We start from the raw sequence: 20,565 nt of genomic DNA, 5'->3' as shown, positions 1-20,565 counted from the left end.
ATCGTACAGAGTACAAAGTACATTGTACACTATTGTACATTCAACGATGCCCTGGTCGGATCCTCAATATGCATATCGATTTGTACTATTGATGTAGGGCCCCAGAATGATGGCTATGCCCAAATTTTAACATTATCACCCATTTCATTTAGCCATAAACCTGTTGTGTAAATCCACAAGTACCCAAAGCCAGCCTAAAAGACTGGTGGAACCCCTAAACACCTATTCTTTCATGGATTTTAGTGGCCTTCGTAGCTCTTTCGGATCATCTCTTATTTTTCCTCCTTCCCATAACACCCGTAAAATTCAACATACTTCTGTTTGGCGCCGACCGGCACGTTTTGGTCAGTTGGACGCGCCCGAAAGGCCCAATCAGCGTCGCCAAGAACATCGCAAGGTGATATCGGCTTCCCCGCTGTTAGCTCGGGGTTCGTTCTGACCACTCTGATCCCATCGGCTTGGGTAACGCGGACTTGATATCACTTAAGCGGCTGGGCTCTTCGTTTTCTTTCTTTCACAACTTTCCCCTTGTGCAACTCCAACCCCCCACCAACCAAGCGCCATGGCGGACCAGTTCCAGGCTCGTACGTTGAAACGCAAGAATGTCAAAGGTCTTGCTCTCAATGCAGCCCCTAAACCCACCTCCAATGCTACCGATGGCGATACACAGGCCCCCGGGCCTGTTGGGAATAGCGAAGTCAATAACACGGATACGCTCGAAATCGGACTGGAGTTTCGTCTTGATCTTCGCAGCGAAGATCTGGTTACATTGAAGGAACTCGGCGCTGGAAATGGAGGTACTGTTTCCAAAGTGATGCACGCATCTACCAAGGTTGTGATGGCTCGAAAGGTGTGTATTGTGTATTGTGTTTCCTACTGGTCAGCTCTGATTCCCTTATTCCCCCGCAGATTATCCGTGTCGAAGCCAAAGAGAACGTGCGGAAACAGATTCTACGAGAACTTCGAGTCGGACACGACTGCAACTGTCCCAATATTGTCACATTCTATGGTGCATTTCAAAATGAAGCGAGAGATATTGTGCTATGCATGGAATATATGGATCTCGGGTAGGTTGACTGATATGGGAAACAAAGAGGATATAGCTGACGAGCAATCAGATCTCTCGACCGCGTTTCTAAAGATTTCGGCCCTGTTCGAGTTGATGTGCTTGGAAAGATCACCGAGTCAGTCTTGGCTGGTCTTGTCTACTTATACGAAGCCCACCGCATCATGCATCGTGATATCAAGCCATCCAACATTTTGCTCAACTCCCGTGGCAACATCAAGCTCTGTGACTTTGGTGTTGCTACCGAGACAGTTAACTCGATTGCTGATACATTCGTTGGCACTTCCACATACATGGCTCCTGAACGAATTCAGGGAGGCGCGTATACAGTCCGTTCCGACGTGTGGAGTGTGGGCTTGACAGTCATGGAGCTGGCCGTTGGAAAGTTCCCCTTTGATCACTCCGACTCTGCTGCTGGAAACCGTGCAAGTGCAGGACCGATGGGAATCCTGGATCTACTCCAGCAAATTGTGCACGAAACAGCACCCAAGCTGCCCAAGAGTGATGCCTTCCCGCCCATCTTGCATGACTTTGTTGGGAAGTGTCTTTTGAAAAAATCCGAGGAGCGCCCAACCCCACGAGAGCTTTATGTATGTTGATCTCTCCTTTCGACCTACATCCCTTCTTCATGTAAACTAACTCCCTCCAGGACAAAGATGCCTTCTTACAGGCTGCGAAGCGCACACCAGTCAACCTCGAAGGATGGGCAGCGAGCATGATGGACCAAGACAAACGCAAGTCCTACTTGGGGCCACCAATACCAACATCACTCTCTAGGGAGGCCTCGACATCAACCTCAACCTCATCTCCCGCAGCTCCCACATCAGCTACCATTGGCAAACCCCCTCTCATCAGCAAGCCAACCCGAACCCCACAGCAGTCACCATTCCCATCGAACTCAGTATCTGGCGACATTCCTCTAAAGATCGCCAACGAGGTCCCATCCAGCCACCGTTACTACCCCCAGTCCCAGCCCCAACCTCAATACTACCCATCGTCCTCGTCCCGAATCACACGGTCTCCACCACCCCCCTCTCTGGAGCACCTCTCGCTGGACGACGAGGATAGCCGATCCGGTCGTCGCGCTATGCGTCAGCACCTCAACGAGCCCGCTTCTGCCATTGATGCCCCATCCCACCCATTCATGAGTCCCCGCTCCACCAGCTCTAACAACTCCAATCCCCGCACTAATCTGCACTCCACGACGATGCCCATCCGCAGCGCGCCTCCGACCGGCCCGCCTCCCCCGCCACCTGTTTCAGCAGGCGGAAACTGGCGCATCCAACCAGGAACTACACCCCGGTAATCTGATGATGATTAGTTGGTGTACTCGGATATGTATTCGTGCTATTTCCTTGTCATAGCTATGTCCAGATGAACGTGCATATAAACATGAAAAGCTGATGTAATACAATCTCGGCTTTGGTGATTATGGACTTCTGCTATTTCCTTGTTAGCTGTGTTGTTCTGTCTGTGTATTCACAGCCCTCTCAATGGAACAAAACAAGAATCCAAGACAAACTCTGCTAGCAGCATTTTCTTTTCCATCGATCTATGGATATCTCTCTATTTTTTCCAATTTTCTTCTTTTTACTTCTTATTCAATGACTCTGCTTCGACTGAAATATTTGGCAACGAACCCTATTTTGTTCATTTCAAATCTTTCTTTGTCTGCTGGGATGTCTTCCTGCATTACACGGCGTACATAAATAAATGCAATTTCATACATACTCTTTCAAACCCTTGTAGAAATGTATGGATATGCGTCCTTTCGATAAATCTTTCCAATAAATCCCTTATACCAATCAATCATATGTAGATTTCAGACCCTGCACTCAACTAAAATGGGGTATGTTCGTTGTCCAGGTAGTTATAAACGCGCTTGGGGGAAGAAATGCTAATGAGCGAACGACCTCGATTATTATACATAGTCTCGCCAGAATAAACATGACCACATTGAGTACTATCAGAGATCTCTCAGCCAATTCTAGTATCCTTGGTTGGCTTTCCATCTTAAATCCATTTAACCAATTTGGTTCTAAGATTTGATTAATCAGATAGACAAATGGCATGGCAACAGCCTGATAACCAAGCTCGAACGGATACATATGATCGAGGAATCTCTGCAAATCAGGCTTTGAGTATCCCGATAGAGCACATATCACTGCAGGCCATTCTAGATGCCCACTCTGGGGCGAGAATATTGAGAGGGAATTGATATATCGACACCCCCCTGCTAATTCGACACTCCCTGCCTGAAAATTCAGTCACCGCCTTCTATATCTGGTGTGACACTGGATTCTGCTATATATTCTGCCATCACCATATAATTCTGGTTTATATGGTAAAAAAGCGTGTAATTTTATCGTAAAAAATCGTCCATTTCATTGATTTCTGCATTGATGTGGATTTTATCTACTTGAATTTTGGGCTGGAGCGCTCTGGACTCGGGAAATATCTCCAGATCGGAATCTGGATCTGAATCCAAATATTCAAGGCCCAAGGAGGCCATATTGACGGTAGTGACGATGAATTTAGCGAAGAAAGTGATGAGAAAATGGGTAGGAGGAAGGCAGGTTAGTGTATGTAAACCAGAATTGGGATATCAATTTGTTCGATCCTACATAATCTATATGTATATACAGGGTGTTGTGACAAAAGTGACTTAATTTTGTATGGGGTTTAAATATAAATTGTAGGTATCTGTTGTCTTGCTAGTATTACGTGGGGAGTTTGACATTAAGGCGGTGTAGAAGGCGGTCAGCTGATCCCTGAATTTTCAGGCAGGGGGTGTCAAATTACAGGGGGGCAGATCACAAGTCATGGGGCCCCTACTGAGATCTCAGTAGGAGGCGGTGGACCGTGCTCAGTAGGAGGCCCCTTGTTTCAGGCCAAATACTACGGTTTGGTTTTGAAATCCTTGTTGTATTCTATTTATTATCCTGTTTTGGTATGTATGTATCCGGTATTTAGTTACGTATAATCTAGGGATAAATTAGATTCACATTCCTCACCCTTAATTCCTAGTAAATAACTAGTTCTGAGGTTTATAGTAAGATATACAGATATACAGTGACTATGCAAAAGTCTCAACAACACCCTAGCCCCACCTCTATACCGCCTTCCTATTTAACCTACACCGCCATCCAATACGCGCTAATATACCTCAGCTATAGCGCGTATATCTTGCGATATCTCGCGTCCCACTATCCAATTTCACTTTTAGAGCATCTCTCTGAGACTATGCCGCACCGGGTGGAAGCGATTATCGAGAGCCAGGGGTGGTATACTGCATACTAGATTCCATAGTATGAATTCATGGAGGTTTTGACAGGCAGTAAATTATATAATCAAGGGGGTGTGGGGCCCAGTGTTGTTAAGACTTTTGCTGAGAGACTGTATATATCTGTGTAGTGCGCTCCTATACACTCTACTTATCTAACAGCTTCACTTTTCTTCCTTTATTTTCGTCTATTTTTCGAATAATAGACTACCAATCTACCTAGTAGTAACACCGGGATCGCAAAATCAGGACTTTTCTTAAGAGAACTGAGCCTATCCTACCCCCCCCCCCTCCTTTCAGCCAGATCTATCCTATAGATAAAGAGCTTAAGGGTAAAAAAGATAAGGAGATCCTATACCACCGCAACAAGTATTAGGTATATTTACTACTTTATAACTAGTAAAATTTACTTTTAGATGTAATATAGTAATACCACAAAGCCGATTTCTGCAGCAGTGATTAAATTTGTACCCCTTCTTCCGGAATCAATACTTATATATATTGTAGAGTGAATACTTTATAGTGAACACAAATAGAGTAGTGTAGGTTATAGAAGAGAGTAGTGGTAAGATACCGGTAAAAGAGAAGTGGATAGTGAGAGAAGGGTGGTCAGGTAATGTAAAGTTTAAGGCATCCATTTAGTCTTGGCAAACGCCTCAGGCCACGCATCCTACTGAGATCTCAGTAGGGACCGCTTGACCTGTAATCACCAGGGGGGTGTCGATATATCAATTCCCTATTGATAACCGTCCATTCGAGTTTCTTGGATGGTTTAGACTGGATTTGGGACATTGAGATGGAGGATAGACTAAGTGCAGTAGCCTATCACGCTGAGACAGAATCAGATAATATCTAGAGTCCCTCGGATGTTTGGCGAGGAAACAAAGTCTGCCGTCTCTGGAAAATATGTACAACTGCTGTGGAATATCTGCATCTTGCGAAGTGCTCTTGAGTCAGGCTAATACAGTATTAGTTTTACGCGGGGATTTATATATAAAAGCAAAGCGCTACGGACGCAACAGATGCTCCAACCGTTTAACGTGGCTCTTCTTTACCACAGATCAACATGGATTCTTGTATTCCAGTATTTGTTGGTTCGTTCATGGTGCTGGGCAGCTCAAGGCTGGGGTCAAGTCTATAACACATGGTTGGTGTGTAACAATGTAGTAACCACTCTCACGAGATGAATATAGAGCAGATCAGTAAATACATCGTTCGATGTTTGTATACTAATCCTTGTACATCCTGTACGTAGTGCATTCATTTAGGGATTCACTCCATGAGCTGTACAATCGATCTGTTTTATGAGCTACTCCGTCGCATATTATTTCATATATGTTGTTTTAGAGAAAGTAGATAACAGTACAACATACTTAATATTTGAGGCGGCTGAGGACGGGTGGTTTACAAGGTGTTTTATTAGAAGTATCTTGAATGACTGGCTGAAAATTGATATATTCAGCCATGACAGCATGACCGAGGTATGCATAGAGAGCTCATGTGTTTATAAAGCAAACGGTTTCTCCAAACTAACGAAAACATGTAACAAGGGCAAATCAAACCCATGAGCAAAGTGATAGCGCAAGAATAAAGCAAACAAAATCACCGAGCCCCAAACACCAACCCCCACGACAAATCAGTCAAAATATTCCCTATTTCATCATGAGCTCTGGGCCAGCTAGCTGACTGGAACTAGAAGGTGTATGGGCAACACTCGGGGTTGATGGTGCAGGGGCAAGGTCTGGCATTGGGATTGATATAGACGACTTTCCACCCCGAGTGCTGTTAGTTCCCCCGCGGCCAGAGGTCACATTGCCGCCACCACGGCCACCACGGCTTTCATGAGCAGCGGAAGCAGTGGCAGCAGCGCGATCGCTGCCACCATCGGTCTTCTTGTTCCCTCGCGGACGACGCGAGGTGCCACCCCGAGAACCTGGTCCACGCAATGGCAGGCCAGTATCTTGAGAGACAGGTACAGCAGCTGCAATAGGAACGTGTGGGTGCGAGGTCACGGTCCGACCCCGACCTGTTCCTCGTCCACGGCCACGGCCACGTTTGATTGTACCATCGGCGCTGCATATAATTAGTAAATTTGTAGCAAGGGAATAGTTAATAGACATACCGCTCCACCTGGACCTTTTCTCCCTCCGGAATCAGTGGCCCGCTGTAAACAAAGAACCCGTCCTTGCTGGCAGCAGCCTGCTCCTGCCACACCATTTCGGTGTCATCCACGAATGGATCATCACGATCATATTCCTCGACCTTCTTGCGTCGCTTCTTCTTCCCATCGCTAGTTTCTGAGGGCGCACCGTTGGTTCCTGCACCAGTGCCGCCCATGGGAAGATCACCATCCATATCACTATCGCGTTCTGCATCGAGGCTCAGGTCCTCATCAGCACTCTCGCCGGCAGAGATTCCTTTGGCATTCTTATCATTTCGTTCTAACGCAGCCCCAGCAGCTGCCACACGAGCCATGCGCGCTTTGTGAGCGGCAAGACGAGGGTGCAAGGCAGCGAAGCCATATTGCTCTTCTGCAAGCCGTGCAAAGTTGACAATCTGGTTGCCCTTTTGCAGCGGAACATGAACAATGATGTTGGGTGTGCTACGCGAGTCGGGTGACTTTGCAGAATCTTCCCCTCCGCCGAACAGCGCGTTTGTGATCAAGCTAGATCCTTGAGGCAGATGAGGGGCTTCTTTGGCGGGTCGCGCTGGCTTGGGAGATGAGGCCTTTGATGCTGGCGCGGTAGCTGTGCTCTTTTCTTTTTTGGCGCCGGGTGCATGCTGCTCTTTGGGGTCGATTTCCATTGACTCGGCTGGTTGTTGTCTGGGCGGACTCGGCTGCACAGCGGATTCAGGTTGCGCGGGAGGTTGAGGTTGGCGCATCGCTGGCGGAGACGGTTCGAGTTTAGGAGTTTCTGATGGTGTTGGCCGCTGCTCGGTGGGTGGGTATGGTGTGGTGTAGGGGGTGGACTGCGACATAGCCTGCGGAATTTGTATGGCTCCACGGGAAGTAGAGGAAATGGGAAGGGGCGATGGCGCTAAGGATGGATGTGAGGGCGCAGGGACCATCGCAGGGGGTGCCGGCGAAGAGAGGCCGGATACATGGCTAGAGGAGCGTTGAAGATTGTATATTTGTTGAGAGTTCTGGTTTGGCGGGTCGATGATGCTTGATATCGCTGGCGATGCACTGGCACGATAAGTATTGCGAGGAGAGATTGCGCGAGCAGGAGGACTATATGATGGTGCTGGAGATGGGTTGTCAAACGCAGAGCGAATAGGGTCAAAGTTTTGTCCGCTGGTTCGTTGAGGTGGTGGTTGCGGCAATGGAGGTTGCGATTGCGATTGTGGGCGAGAAGGTTGCGACAGCTGATATGAAGCTCCTGGAGCTGTATGAGGATGTGGATTTGAGTATGAGGTTGTAGCAGGTTGAGATTGAGGAGGTTGAGGTTGAGCTATTTGAGTAAGTTGAGATTGAGCGGGCTGAGCAGGTTGAGGCGCTGTAGGGGCGTGTGGAGGGCTTCGGGCGTCTACGGGAGGAGCCCTCGTTTCCTCTGCCGCAGGCTCTAGCTTTGGTTTTTTCCGGGAAGCAGTGTTGTTTGATTTCTCTCGCGGGCGACGAGGAGCTCGGGCCGGTTTTTCTTTAGCTTCTTTGGGTTCCTTGTCCTTTTTCGTGTCGGGGTCGTCATCCTTCTTACGACGCGACCGCCTGGCGGTACCAGAGGCACGTCGGGCGCCTGTGCCGGGTTTGACATCAGTGTCAATAGGCCCTTGTTCTTTGGGTAATTCCATATTATTAGGAGGATCCGACATAATTTGGCAAGACAAAAAGTAACAAATTGATAAATTGACAAATTGATGGAATTTGGTCAAAATCGAGATGAAGATGAGGATTGTGTCAAAGTGGTGAAACGTGTCGGTATCAGGTCGGGAAACAGAGATTGGCGGAAAGAAAAAAAAAACAGAACACAAGAAAGATAAGATGGTGAAGAAAGAAAACACCAAGAAAAACGCGGGAAAGTAGGAAAAAAAGAGAGAGACGCGGAAGGGGAGAAGGGGAGAAATGTTGACGGAAGAGAATAGAAATAAGGAAAGGGAAAAGAAAAGGGAAAAAAAAAAAAAAAAAAAGGAAGAAAGGGGAGAGAGAAAGCAAAGCAGATTGGAATTAAGCATTACATGGCAAAGTACTGAATAACTGCAATTTGATATGTCAAGCTATATAGTACTTGGAAACATGGCGGAATTATATAACCCATATATAGAGTCTTCATAGAGCTATGCCACTACATTATTTATATAGAATTCATATTTACTGAGGTCATTGTTGAGTATTAGAGATCATATCTCAATATTCCCCTGATCGTTTAGCCTAGAACCGTAAGTTGTACGGAGTACGGAGTACGGAGTACCTGATACAAGGATGGGCTTCATTTACCGAATGACCTCGTGTTCTTTAGAAGGTGTACACCTTGTTTTGAAGGCTTAGACCTGACATACACTTCCTTCTTTCATTTTTATAGATAAGACTAGTGATGGTAGTATTGATCCTGCTTGTGTATCCCCGTGGAAGCTTATGATAGGTACGACAAATATCGCCTTCAATGTTCGTCAACATTCTTTAGCTTATGAGAGAGAGGAAAAAACGTCAATATTTTTATATTATACACCAATTGATTTGAATGATCCGATCATTATTCAACTCTTTATATATAGCATCGAAGATCGACGTGAGCTGTATAGATGCCACAGATATCAATGTGAGGAACCCGATTGGGATTAGCATATCAGCCATCTACCACTAGCCCATTACGGTTAGACTGTTCTGCAGCCCCATTTTAACTTTGGGAGCCGCATCCATTATCTCCCCGCGCTGACATAACTTTTTTTTCTCCTCTTCACCTTACATTTACTTATCATGGCTTTTCGTGGTGAACGCTTCCTCCTCAACCTGGATGAGGAATCTGGTGCTCCAGAAATCCCCTCTCCATTCTCTCTCATCGGCGAGATCCAAGAACGGGCTGCCTCCACCGCCATTCCCCCCGCACCTAAACTACCGACCTCGTCGGCCTCATCAACTGGGTTCCCTGCCCCTCGTCCGCGCAAGCCTTCTTCCTTTAGACAACGACGAGCAAACCAGTCCACTCCTCCTCCCCCCTACCCCTACTGAGCCGACTGTCCAGGATGACAAGAAATCCATCGACGAGGAGAACCGCCGTCAGCTAGCGGCCATGTCGGACGCGCAGATCCAACAGGAACGAGAGGAGCTGATGGAACAGATGGATCCAGGACTTCTTGAACGGTTCCTCCGAAGAGCAAATATCGAAGATGACCAAAAGACTGGATTTGAACTGCCAGCACCTGCGGCGGACGAAAAATCAAAACCGAGGAAATCAGTTTCTTTCGACATTCCTTTATCTACATCGGTTTCTTCACCTTCAAGCGCACAACCCCATTCTCTACCAAAACTGTTACCTAAGCCGCATCCCCGTAATGAAGACCTCGCTCCACCCAACGTCCCTCAAGACCTCCGCCCGGCCTCTCAACGACCCTCCCTTGACCCAGCTACGCTCGAAACCTTCCACTTCCCCCAGCCAACAGCGCCAATGCCAGTCCTGGACCCGTCTTCGCCATCTTTCCTGTCAGATCTCCAGTCGCACTACTTCCCCGAGATAGCCCAGGACCCAGCAACCCTCTCCTGGATGCAGCCCCTCTCCTCTGACGAAGAAGACCCAGACTCGACGTCAGCCTACCATCCAGCCAGCAATGCCATATCACTGGCGCCCTCGGCAATCCGCTTCTCGCTAAGAGGCACCATACTTGCTCCCGAAACATCCCTCTCCCTCCCGACAACCATGGGCCTGCACCATCACGGCGAGGATCCTCATGCTGCGGGCTACACGATCCCTGAGCTGGCAATTCTGGCGCGCTCGACGTTCCCAGCTCAGCGATGCATCGCATGGCAAGTCATTGGCCGGATCTTATTCCGTCTTGGCCGGGCAGAATTTGGAGATAGGGGTGGGCAGCTCTCTGAGGGACTGTGGTTTGTTATTGAAAAGGAAGGCATTGTTGCTGGTATGCTTGCCGAGGCCGATGGCGTTGCTGGTCAGACCCAAGGTAGAAATAAAGGCAATAGTTCAAAAGATACCGAGGCTGAAATCTTGCCTCTTGCGTCCGGTGTTGGTCGCCATGCCAGTGCTGCTGCGTGGGCGGTTGAGGGTATCTGGTTGTGGCAGAAGGGCGGTGGTGGTGATCGTGGTTTGTTGAAGGAAGGCCAGCACCGATCTCTATAGTCAGTATAGATGGTATTTTTGCTGCATTGAGTTTCGTTGAGAAGTAACAACGAAAAGTAAATTAACACCAGAAAGTTATTTATGCATACAGTACAAAAAGCCATGCTAATGTTCAATTCTAACAGTTAGAAGTCTACGGGTTCTAACTGAAATGTCCCATCAGGCCATGATAACTCGTATTCAACTCTAGCCATCCTCTCCTCCGCCCACTGCGGCCATCGATGTAAGATTTGTCAAGAGACAGATCGGTATCCGCAGTAGAACAGAGACGAAGATGGGAACCCAAAGCCAAATACGAGAATTGCAACGAAATGTTGCAATATTAAGGGCTCGTGCATAGCAATTTTGCAATGGTCATTGATATATCGCATCCGATACAGAGCTTATTCACTTCCGAAGAAGTGAATTTCAAGGCATAGATCTCGCCTTGCGCTCCACCTTACAGCGCGAATAGTAACCTATGAGGGAGCAAACGTGAGCACAGCAGAAGCAAGAAACTTGGAGTATGGGTATTAGTAGACTATGGCTGAGATCAAGCAAAAACACGAGTCCGCTTCACGGGGCTGCCCATGCGCATAGACACGTTTCCGCCGGCCATACCATTCAGTAAACGGCCCATTCCCTCCACATCTAATTCGCCTCGTCGAAGCATCAGCTGATCGGTCTCTGATATTTCTTCCTGTTTCACTATAGGCAGGCTTTCCTCGACGGATTCGGTCAACTTCGGGGCGAGAATCATGATCTGGTGCTCTGCTACCACGAGTACATCGAAGGCTTGCCGCTCTGCTTGCCGGGATCGGCGTGCCGGTGCAGGTAGGTGTCCAATGGCTTGGAAGTTTTGGCCCATCAAATTCACATCCTGGAAAGGAGAAACGCGGCATCGGTTTGAAGAATCAAATGTACCGGTGGTTTTGACAGCGTTGCGCCACAGAGATAGTAAACTTGTGATGATCGCGCTCTGGCGGCCGTGACGGAGAAGAATCGATTCGTCGGGCAATGCGTCTGAGGATGGATTTGTCTGCAAGACAGAAATTTGGCCGCGGTGGGACGGACTGGCTGTGCTCATCGATCCCTTCAGCAAGCCATCTTCGCGTACACGTCTTGTGGATGGTGTCATAGGCGCGAATCGGGACCGTTGCTCTGTTTCGGAGTTGGTGTTGGAAAGAGGTGTCATTATACGGCCGCAGACAGCGTATGCCGTCAATGAACCGCCAGTCACACCTTGGACACTTGTCTGGCGGTGCAGCGGGCCCTTAACAGCACCAGGACCGGCGCCTTCAATATCCCATACGCCCCATTCGCCGTCTTCGAGAAGCACCATAACTGCTCGACCGCCTAGCACCCAGTCGGCATCAATGATTCTCTTCCGCTGAGGAACTCCAGTGGGTCCTTGCTCGAAGCCGGGGTACAGACTAATCAACCAGCGACCTTCCGTATCGATATTTTCGTAATCTTCTTGCAATATGGAAGCCCGCCGTGAAGATTTCAAAACCTTTTTGGCAAAGCAGGAATAAATCTTGACACATCCGCTGTGGAATGCGACAAGGAGGTTGGCATGGCGGGTGGATGGCCACGTTGATGGGTTAAAGGCAATTGTCTGTGCAGGTGCTGGCAAGAGGCGCCGTTGGGAGACGATATCTTCTTCCACAATACGGATAGAGGATTCCCCGCGTATTGGAATTCGGTGTAGCAATAGCGCACCGCACCCTTCTCCAGAATGCGTGGCCACAAGCAGATCCCACTTACCGAAGTTTCCAAATCGGCCCCGCAACTTTCGCTGATCTTGCTCATCCTCAAATTCATGACAGGTGAATGTGATAGATAAACCTCGTGGAATATCTTGATGAGTGGTAGCTCCATTGACCGTGAGTGTTTGGATGCGCCAGCTCTTTGAATCTGTTCGCGTAGGGTGAGGAGGGATGATTGGTAGAGTTACAACTTTTGTCGACAGGTCGGAACAAACTACTGACACAACGATTGTATTTCTCAGCATAGGGGGGAAGGGGTCTAGGGGCGAGCGAGCTTCCTCAGGGAGAACACGAGGCACTGCCACATCCAGCACCCGACTTCCAAGGGGAATATCAATTTGTCGCAGAATCGCTTCGTACGGGGCAGCGGGATCAACCTCGCTCTCCTCCAAACTGAATTCAACCACTGGCTCTTCTTGTGCTGGTTCGGGTTCCTCTTCCTCACCCGAGTCAATGATCATGACTGAATCGGGGTCCGCATTGTTTGCTGTAGGCTTAGGTTTTGCTTGAGGTCCAGTCGGCTTTAGTTCTGCAAAGCGTTTCCCTCCTCTCCACACAATTTTTAGACCAGCATCGTAGCCGTAAATAATGACTGAGGAGCCATTCGGAGATCGAAGTGGGTAGCCTTTGGCTGTGTGGATGCGATGGGAGAGCGGATAGCTGAAATTTTGCAAAAATGAAGTTAGCGTCAATCGAAGTATCATAGCCAAGACCACCACCCATACCTAATCTGCAAGCCATCTTCCCTAGCTCGGACTAAGGGAGTAGTGGGAAATGAGGGCATTGTGTAAGTTGCGATACTGTCGAGCTACGGGTGGTTTCGAGCAAATGCACCGTAGGGCAACGTAGGGCACCGCCGGGGTGATGGACAGGCAAAGATTTGAAGTCAAAGTAAAATCCACTAACTAATGCCTGTTTCCAAACAAAAGCACACAGAGATATTGGCGTTAGAGGTAGGGGGAGTGGATGGTTGCGTAGATGAAGAAAGGAAGTTGTTTTGGTCGGGAAGGCAAAGACAATCCAATCCAAGTCCGCGTTCCAGCGCGTCTTCCAACTTCGACATTCAACCACTCGGCATGTCTTCTGGGCGCACTGTTAATTAAACTTACATGAACGATGGAAATGATTTCGACAATTTTGACCGCAGAACTGTTTGTGACGGCGCACCGCGATCGCTACCCCGGCTATTAATCAACGCACCATGGCGTCAGTTCGCTCTCTGGGCATCCACGAACCCTCGGCCGTCTCCTACCTAGTTGCAGAAGGAATCCTCCCTCCTGAACCCTCTGAAAATCATTACGAATGGACGCTATGCGTCGACGAAAGCGGATTGACTGGCCCCGTGGACGATGAGTTAGTATGGACGAGACACTGTGTTGTATGGTCCCGCGCAGGGATGCTGAAGCGAGTATTTCGAATGGACCCTGAGAAGGAAGAGATTCGGCATGCTCTATTTACTTGGTTTGCAGCGGGAGACACGGAACGCTATAAAACCACGCCTCCAAGTCGCCCTGAACCAACTACTGGCACGCAGAAACAAAAGCGGACTGAAACCTTCTCGACGTTGGATCTACATGGAGATGCACAGGTTGCGGTTGTACCTCCCCAGCATTCCAACGAGGCTCTTTCGAGGGCTTTGGTGATAGTCCTTAAATCGCAGGCTCATGTCTTTTTCGTGGCTGGCAATAGCCATACAATTCCCCTTCCATTCGAGGTTGACTCCGTCTTCGCTACGCCTCGGGGTCTTATTTTTCAAAGAAAGGTCCAGGATGAAAATAGTGGCAGACAACATCCGACTGCGCCGCCGAATTCCTTCATGTCTGCTTCCCTATTCGACCCGGGTGCTTCTCAGTCATTTTCTCTCGGCAAAAGCAAGCGTCCATCGACAAAGTCGTTGTCTGCTTCAGGTCCTTCCTGGGTGCCAAACGCTAACTCAGGCTCTGACTTACCCCGAGTTTTCTCTCTCATTAATCCTCATTCCGAGATGGGACTGGTTGTGACATCGCAAACCTCCCGCTGGCTTCAGAGCAGCGTCAATAGCACCAGAAGAAGGCCATCTGGGCTAGAGGTGTTGGACCCCGGTGATGAGATTGTGTATATCTCTCCCAAAGACGAACTCTCGGGCACAAACAGACCAAATAGTGGCTCTTTGATCCTAGTGGTTACGGTCAACGCAACTACAGGTATCTATACGATATGGACTGCGCGTTACAAAGATGATGAATCAGGAGCCTCAATGAAAGATAAAACTAGACAGGAAACAGGAGGTACTCGGTCAGTAAGGCGAAGCTCGCATTTCGGGATGGCGACGGGCGCAACAACACCGACCGGTCGCTCTGGAGCGACCCGAGAGAGCTTTGGGCCTCGGACCGACAACTGGCCTTCCACTCAGCTATCCGAGGGGAAGACTGATGCCGAAGACGACCTAGCTTCGAGAGTAGCCCAAGACTTTGGAGACGTCGGTGTTCCCCTTAAAACATCGAGGCGAGTCAGCTCATTGCTCGCCCGAACAGAACTTGCAGCTAGCCAGGACCGTATCACCTTTTCGGACCTAGCTACTGGCAGTCAATCCAGCGCCATGCCTCATGGTGCTGGATTCAGGCAGTCTATAGGAGGAGCAAGCACTCGTGGAAGCTTTGGTTTCAACCCTCGAGGCTCTCTACCTCCAGGCACAGGATCTGTTTACAGCACTGCCGGCAGCTTTCTGGACACCCCAGTGGACAAGCTACTCGAGGAGCTCAATAATGACAGTCTATCTTCTGGGTTCGAGAACATTGCCCTACGTGAATCGACATCTGGACTCCCAGAAGAACTTCTATTGACCAAAGTTGAAAGTTTCTCGTCCCAATTCTCAGGAAGCTTTCAAAAGCAGCCAGCATCCCGTCGGCTGAGAGTCTCTACACTAGCGTCCACCGAGTTTGGGAGCGCCCACAAAGGCAACACGGCTTCTCTAGCAGTATACGTCATGGACCAAGAGGCACGGAAATTAACCATTGTGAATCTGAGGGCCGACCGAGAGCCAACCCCCAAAAACTGGAAGAAGTCCAAGACCGCCGACCAGCGTCCGCTGCTTGTGCGTGCGGTAAGGATCCAAAATGTCTCAAATGTCTTGGATGCTTGTAGAATCGACGATAGGGATCTTTCGCGAATACTCTCACTGAGTGAAACGGAAAGCGGATGCCCCGAGCTATCATTACAAACACTGTGGGGTAATCCTGTCAAAGTCGAGGTTCCTGTGCCACTGCAGATGTATGAACCGGATCGCATTTCTGCCAACAAACTCGAGAGTCGCCCGAGAGAAAGTGGTGTCAACCGGGTCATGGCAGACCCCGACCTGGTCTTCAACAAGTTTGATCACGGGTGCTCTCGAGGGAAGATCGATCTGATAGACACCAACAGACAGCATCACAGACTCCAAATCCGGATGGAGCCTCGCAACGAACTGGTGAAGAAAATACTCAAGGTCTGCGGGTTTGCATTGCGTGAGTCCGAGAAAGCGAGCGATGGCATTATGGTCGCATGGTGGGAGGTTATGAGATGGCTTCGGGGAAAGGAGGAAAACAACATTGAGTGGACTGCCATGACAGTCGTTTTATTGAGTCTAGCAGTCCCATTTATCACTCCTCCACAAACGCAGACCCCCAAACGAGCACGTCGCAAGAAGGGTCTACTCAGATCTAGTAGTGGAGGACACCTAGATCTAGAAAGCTGGGAGTCCATGCTGGACCTAGAGTCTGGCTCATCTGGTGTCGTGGCTCCGTGGATGATGGACAGCTCCTGGGGGTGGATCATTGAACAAGACGCAATTGAGGGTCTCGCATCAGAAAATGCATCCAAAGGTGGCAGTGCAAGTCGGTCTACATATCGCCAGAATTCGTACCTGATCCGGTGCATCTCCCTCAGTCGGGAATTCCTCCAAACTCCCCGAGGCCTCAGGGCTATTGGCCGTGACGGCTACCTCCCTATCTCTGAGGCATTCTCGGAGAACACAAGATGTACAGCACTGTGTAGTGTTCTTGTGGCCTTGCACCTATTGCGTGAAGAGCAGAAGCTTTCCATCTGCGACTCGGAGGAGTCTCAGAGACCTTTGGGATTACTTGCTCCTGTCATCGCACAATTGGCCGGCTGGCTAGGATGGGAATCCTGGAAATGGACCGAGGATGCATATTATGGCACCGAAATGGCCAGTATGGAGCGCTGGCAGTTTGAGGATAATACCCAGATCGCTGGGTTGAAGGTTCCCGCCGAACCCTTCCCGCCTCCATCCATCTTCGAATTTTTGATGGCTGCTGCTGCTCATCGGAGCCCTACGCCGTTTCTTTCTCTCCTCGATATTGTGAATGCATCCGAGCGAACTCCCAGGAAAGGGCGAATGTGGCGTGAATGTTTCAGCATCACACCAAGGACGTGTGCGCTGAATGGCTTCTTCACCGAAGTGCACAGTGTATCGACACCCTTGGAAAAGATCAAACTTTTACAGCGTTGGGGGTTCACGAAGAGTGTTATTGATAGCTTCCCAGAAGGTGTCAGCGCACCGCTCTATGAAGCCGTTACGCAATGCCAGATTGAAGCCTCCACGTCATGGAATGCGACGCTCCTCGAGCTTATTGACAGAGAAGACCTTTATATGTCGATGAACCCGGTTCAAACTAATTCTATGGCAGCACTACAGCAGCCTAACCATAATGCCATCCGAGATTTCCATTATATCAGCAGCTCGGCCTTGGACATTGATGCCATCTTCGCCTTCGAGGCCTCCGCAGAGGCTGACCGATACTCAGTCACCAGGCTAATATTCCGAGACGATAAGCGGTTTATGGAAGCAGCTAAATTACTAAACCAGTCCAAAGCACCGGTGGCAGAGTGCATAGCCGAGCCTGGCTGGAGTGACTCGGACTTGTTGGAGGCGCAGAAAGAAATCGTGCAGCTCGTGACGGTTCGAACGTTGTCTACTCCAACGGGCCGTGCAATGCTCACTTTTAGTGGCCGATTGCCTTTGTTGACTGAGAAACTACCGATCCCTTCGTTCTCCCTGCAGTGCGTCATGAAGCCGGACAATGTGACAGTCAGCGCGGATAGATCTGCGTTTTCAGAAGAAAAGGTCTGTTGGGCCTTCTTCCACAACGGAGTATCAACCGGTCTGGCAATCTCCAAGTCCTCAAAGGGTATTGACACGTCGTGGATCTTGTTCAACAAGCCACAGGATCTTACCAACCGGCACGCAGGGTTCTTGTTGGCTTTGGGTCTGAATGGTCATCTTAAATCTTTAGCCAAGTGGGTTGCTTTCAAGTACCTCACTCCCAAGCATACCATGACATCAATCGGACTCCTTCTCGGTCTCTCTGCGTCGTACCTGGGTACAACGGATACTCTAATCACACGCTTGCTTTCGGTACATGTTACAAGAATGCTTCCGCTTGGAGCAGCTGAGCTAAACCTATCGCCATTGACTCAGACTGCTGGGATTATGGGCATCGGGTTACTTTACTGTGGCTCCCAGCACCGTCGTATGAGCGAAGTCATGCTCTCGGAAATTGAAAACAGTGAGCAGGATGAGCAAGCTGCTGCCACCGGAGAGGAACTCCGCGACGAAGGATATCGTCTGGCCGCAGGCTTTGCCCTTGGTTTCATCAGCCTTGGCAAAGGCGATGACTTGCGGGGCATGCGCGATATGCACATTGTTGAACGGTTATTATCAATCGCCGTGGGCACCAAAACTGTCGAAATAGCCCATGTACTCGACCGTGCCACGGCTGGCGCGACTGTTGCCCTCATGATCATATTCATGAAGACGAACGACTCAGTACTAGCCAGGAAGATTGATATCCCTGATACCACTGTTCGCTTCGACTACGTGAGGCCAGACCTGTTCCTGTTACGTACACTGGCACGACACTTGATCATGTGGGATAGTATCAAGCCCACTGCTGAGTGGATCAGCCAGAGTCTACCCGAAGCCTACCGGGAACGATTCCGACTCGCAGATGTGCGCCGACTGCGCAGCGAAGATATGCCATTCTTTAACATTATTGCAGGCCTCTGCTTTGCTGTCGGCCTTCGCCATGCTGGATCGGGACAAGCACAGGCCCGAGATCTTTTATTGTTTTATCTAGACCAGCTTATCCGCATCTCACGGCTACCTGTGCGAAGCTACGATGCTAGACTCGGCCGTAATTCGGTTCGGAACTGTCAAGATGTGGTGGCCCTATCTGCCGCGGCAGTCATGGCTGGCACGGGTGATCTTGCTTTGTTCCGGCGCCTGCGCTCGCTCCATGGTCGAATCGACGCCCATACACCATATGGTAGTCACATGGCGGCGCACATGGCTATCGGAATACTCTTCCTTGGAGGAGGAAGCCATACGCTTGGCACATCCAACCGCGCTGTGGCCGCGCTAATCTGCGCATTCTACCCGCTCTTCCCAACAACTGTCCTTGATAACAAGTGCCACCTCCAAGCCTTCCGCCATCTGTGGGTTCTTGCTGCCGAACCACGATGCCTTGTCCCTCGTGATCTTGACACCCGCCGCCCAATCTCCATCCCCATTACAATAACATCTCATGACGAGACCACCCGCACCGTCAGCGCCCCCTGTCTGCTTCCAGATCCTAGCAGCATTGCCCGTGTCGATATTTGCGGACCAGATCACTGGCCCCTCGTTCTCGATTTCAGCCAGAACGATGCTCTGCGCGAGAAATTCCTCCGCGGCGACCCATCCGTCTACCTTCGCCGCAAGGCAACCTACAGCCCAAGCTCCTCAACCTCCGTCTTTGCCTCCACCCTGATCGGCCTCAGTGAAGCCCAAGATATCCTCCCAGCAACCGCCAGTCTTTTCTCAAACCCAGCCAAGGGCCTCCCACCCTCGGCATGGTCAACCCGCACGGCCCTACTCGCCGGCAATCCATCTGCAGCGATGACTCCATCCCAAAACCCCTGGGACTGGGTCTTCCACCTCCCCTCCCTACAAGACCTCGACATCCGCGAGCGCTCCCTCGTCCTCCCATCTTCCTTCCCGATGCGATCGGCGCGCATCACAACCGATATTATCTCTGTGCCGCCTTGGCTGCGTACCTCAGCTGTAGATGCGAGACTCGCTCTGTTGCATACCGTACGCAACATCGTGCAATCCGCACGTGGCCGCGGCGCTGATCCAGACCAAATTCGTGATAGGATCTGGCAGCTTCGCCTGCTGTTTGATTGGCTAGATCGCACTCAGCCTGGTGATGAACGCGACCATCTTTCAACTAGAGGGCTGCTATCCCCGGCGCAGGGTCAGCCATATGGGCTGTGGTTGCGGAGAGACTTTGTTGAGGAAGCTAGGTGGCAAGTTTGGGGTGTGCAAGTTGGGGATCTTGAGGGAGAGACTCAGATATAGTTGTATTCGCATTAGGAAGAGATATCAAACCAGTAATGCTATATTAATTCTTTTCTTTTCTTCCTTCTACAATATAACATCCCAAAAAGTTCATTCCCACTGAGGGGCAACTGGTAACACAATCGAGTCTACTCGGTATCCCGCCATTTCTTTTCTACTTCTCTTCAGCCAAAAACCCAAGCTACATACATACCAATGCTAATGTTTCTCCAACCAGGACCCCTTCGAACTGCGTATACACAACGCAACATTTCACTCCCGCCGACGCGCAAAGCACGGCGCTGCCACTAAGTTCTGGCATCGGGATGCTGAACAGCGGCGTGTTAATCGTGAGGCCTTCTACGCGGGTGTACGGCGAGATCACGGCTGCGTTGCAGGAGACAGAGCGGATTGAGGGTGTGTATGATTGTATTTATCGGGACTGAGAGGTTCAGACTTTGCATTATATCTTTGCTACGAAGCCTTGGCATGAGGAAGTTGTTGAGGGGGGTTTGTCTGGGTTGGATGAGACGGAGATTTGGTGGTAGAGGGCTAATTGGGAGAGAATGCGCGGGTTGAGAGAGAAATGGGTGTCTCAGACGAGTTATCGATGTTCGGATGAGGATTTTGTTTTTCTAACTTTTATATTTTATGTAGATATATTTGTAGATTTATAGACGTAGATGGTTACAGTTACAGGTAGTTGAAGTCCATATTGATAGTGAGTGGTATTGATATTGATATTGATATCGATGTCAATCTGAACAGCTCTTATACCAGATGCAATACATGTAGGTCGATCTAAGTATATCCATGCAAGGGTGCAA

The 20,565-nt window shown here is 49.6% G+C and overlaps 5 protein-coding genes across 5 annotated transcripts; 3 read left to right on the top strand and 2 right to left on the bottom strand.

Annotated features, from left to right (window-relative positions):
• Positions 1 to 562: 562 nt before the first annotated feature.
• On the top strand, positions 563 to 2,372 carry ste7 (MAP kinase kinase Ste7; the record flags this gene model as incomplete). The annotated part of the gene is made up of 4 exons (XM_057248694.1): positions 563 to 850; positions 910 to 1,067; positions 1,119 to 1,656; positions 1,716 to 2,372. The coding sequence occupies 4 exons, from the start codon at positions 563 to 565 to the stop codon at positions 2,370 to 2,372; spliced, it is 1,641 nt and encodes a 546-aa protein (XP_057113126.1).
• Positions 2,373 to 6,001: 3,629 nt separating this feature from the next.
• On the bottom strand, positions 6,002 to 8,159 carry N7479_000995 (uncharacterized protein; the record flags this gene model as incomplete). The annotated part of the gene is made up of 2 exons (XM_057248693.1): positions 6,002 to 6,422; positions 6,472 to 8,159. The coding sequence occupies 2 exons, from the start codon at positions 8,157 to 8,159 to the stop codon at positions 6,002 to 6,004; spliced, it is 2,109 nt and encodes a 702-aa protein (XP_057113125.1).
• A 1,102-nt stretch (positions 8,160 to 9,261) lies between these two features.
• Positions 9,262 to 10,636, top strand: N7479_000994 (RPAP1 family protein; the record flags this gene model as incomplete). Its single annotated transcript, XM_057248692.1, has 2 exons — positions 9,262 to 9,439; positions 9,465 to 10,636. The coding sequence occupies 2 exons, from the start codon at positions 9,262 to 9,264 to the stop codon at positions 10,634 to 10,636; spliced, it is 1,350 nt and encodes a 449-aa protein (XP_057113124.1).
• A 532-nt stretch (positions 10,637 to 11,168) lies between these two features.
• N7479_000993 (uncharacterized protein) lies at positions 11,169 to 13,168 on the bottom strand (the record flags this gene model as incomplete). The annotated part of the gene is made up of 2 exons (XM_057248691.1): positions 11,169 to 13,044; positions 13,110 to 13,168. 2 exons carry the CDS (start codon positions 13,166 to 13,168, stop codon positions 11,169 to 11,171), a joined length of 1,935 nt encoding a protein of 644 aa, XP_057113123.1.
• Positions 13,169 to 13,585: 417 nt separating this feature from the next.
• Positions 13,586 to 19,759, top strand: N7479_000992 (anaphase promoting complex subunit 1; the record flags this gene model as incomplete). Its single annotated transcript, XM_057248690.1, has 1 exon — positions 13,586 to 19,759. The coding sequence occupies one exon, from the start codon at positions 13,586 to 13,588 to the stop codon at positions 19,757 to 19,759; it is 6,174 nt and encodes a 2,057-aa protein (XP_057113122.1).
• Between the last annotated feature and the right edge of the window lie 806 nt (positions 19,760 to 20,565).

The sequence above is a fragment of the Penicillium vulpinum genome (genome assembly GCF_028829585.1).
Source record: "Penicillium vulpinum strain IBT 29486 chromosome Unknown utg000001l_segment0_segment0, whole genome shotgun sequence".
In the NCBI taxonomy this organism is placed as follows: domain Eukaryota; kingdom Fungi; phylum Ascomycota; class Eurotiomycetes; order Eurotiales; family Aspergillaceae; genus Penicillium; species Penicillium vulpinum.
Note: the sequence above shows the minus strand (reverse complement) of the source record. Positions and strands in the feature narration are given on the sequence as shown.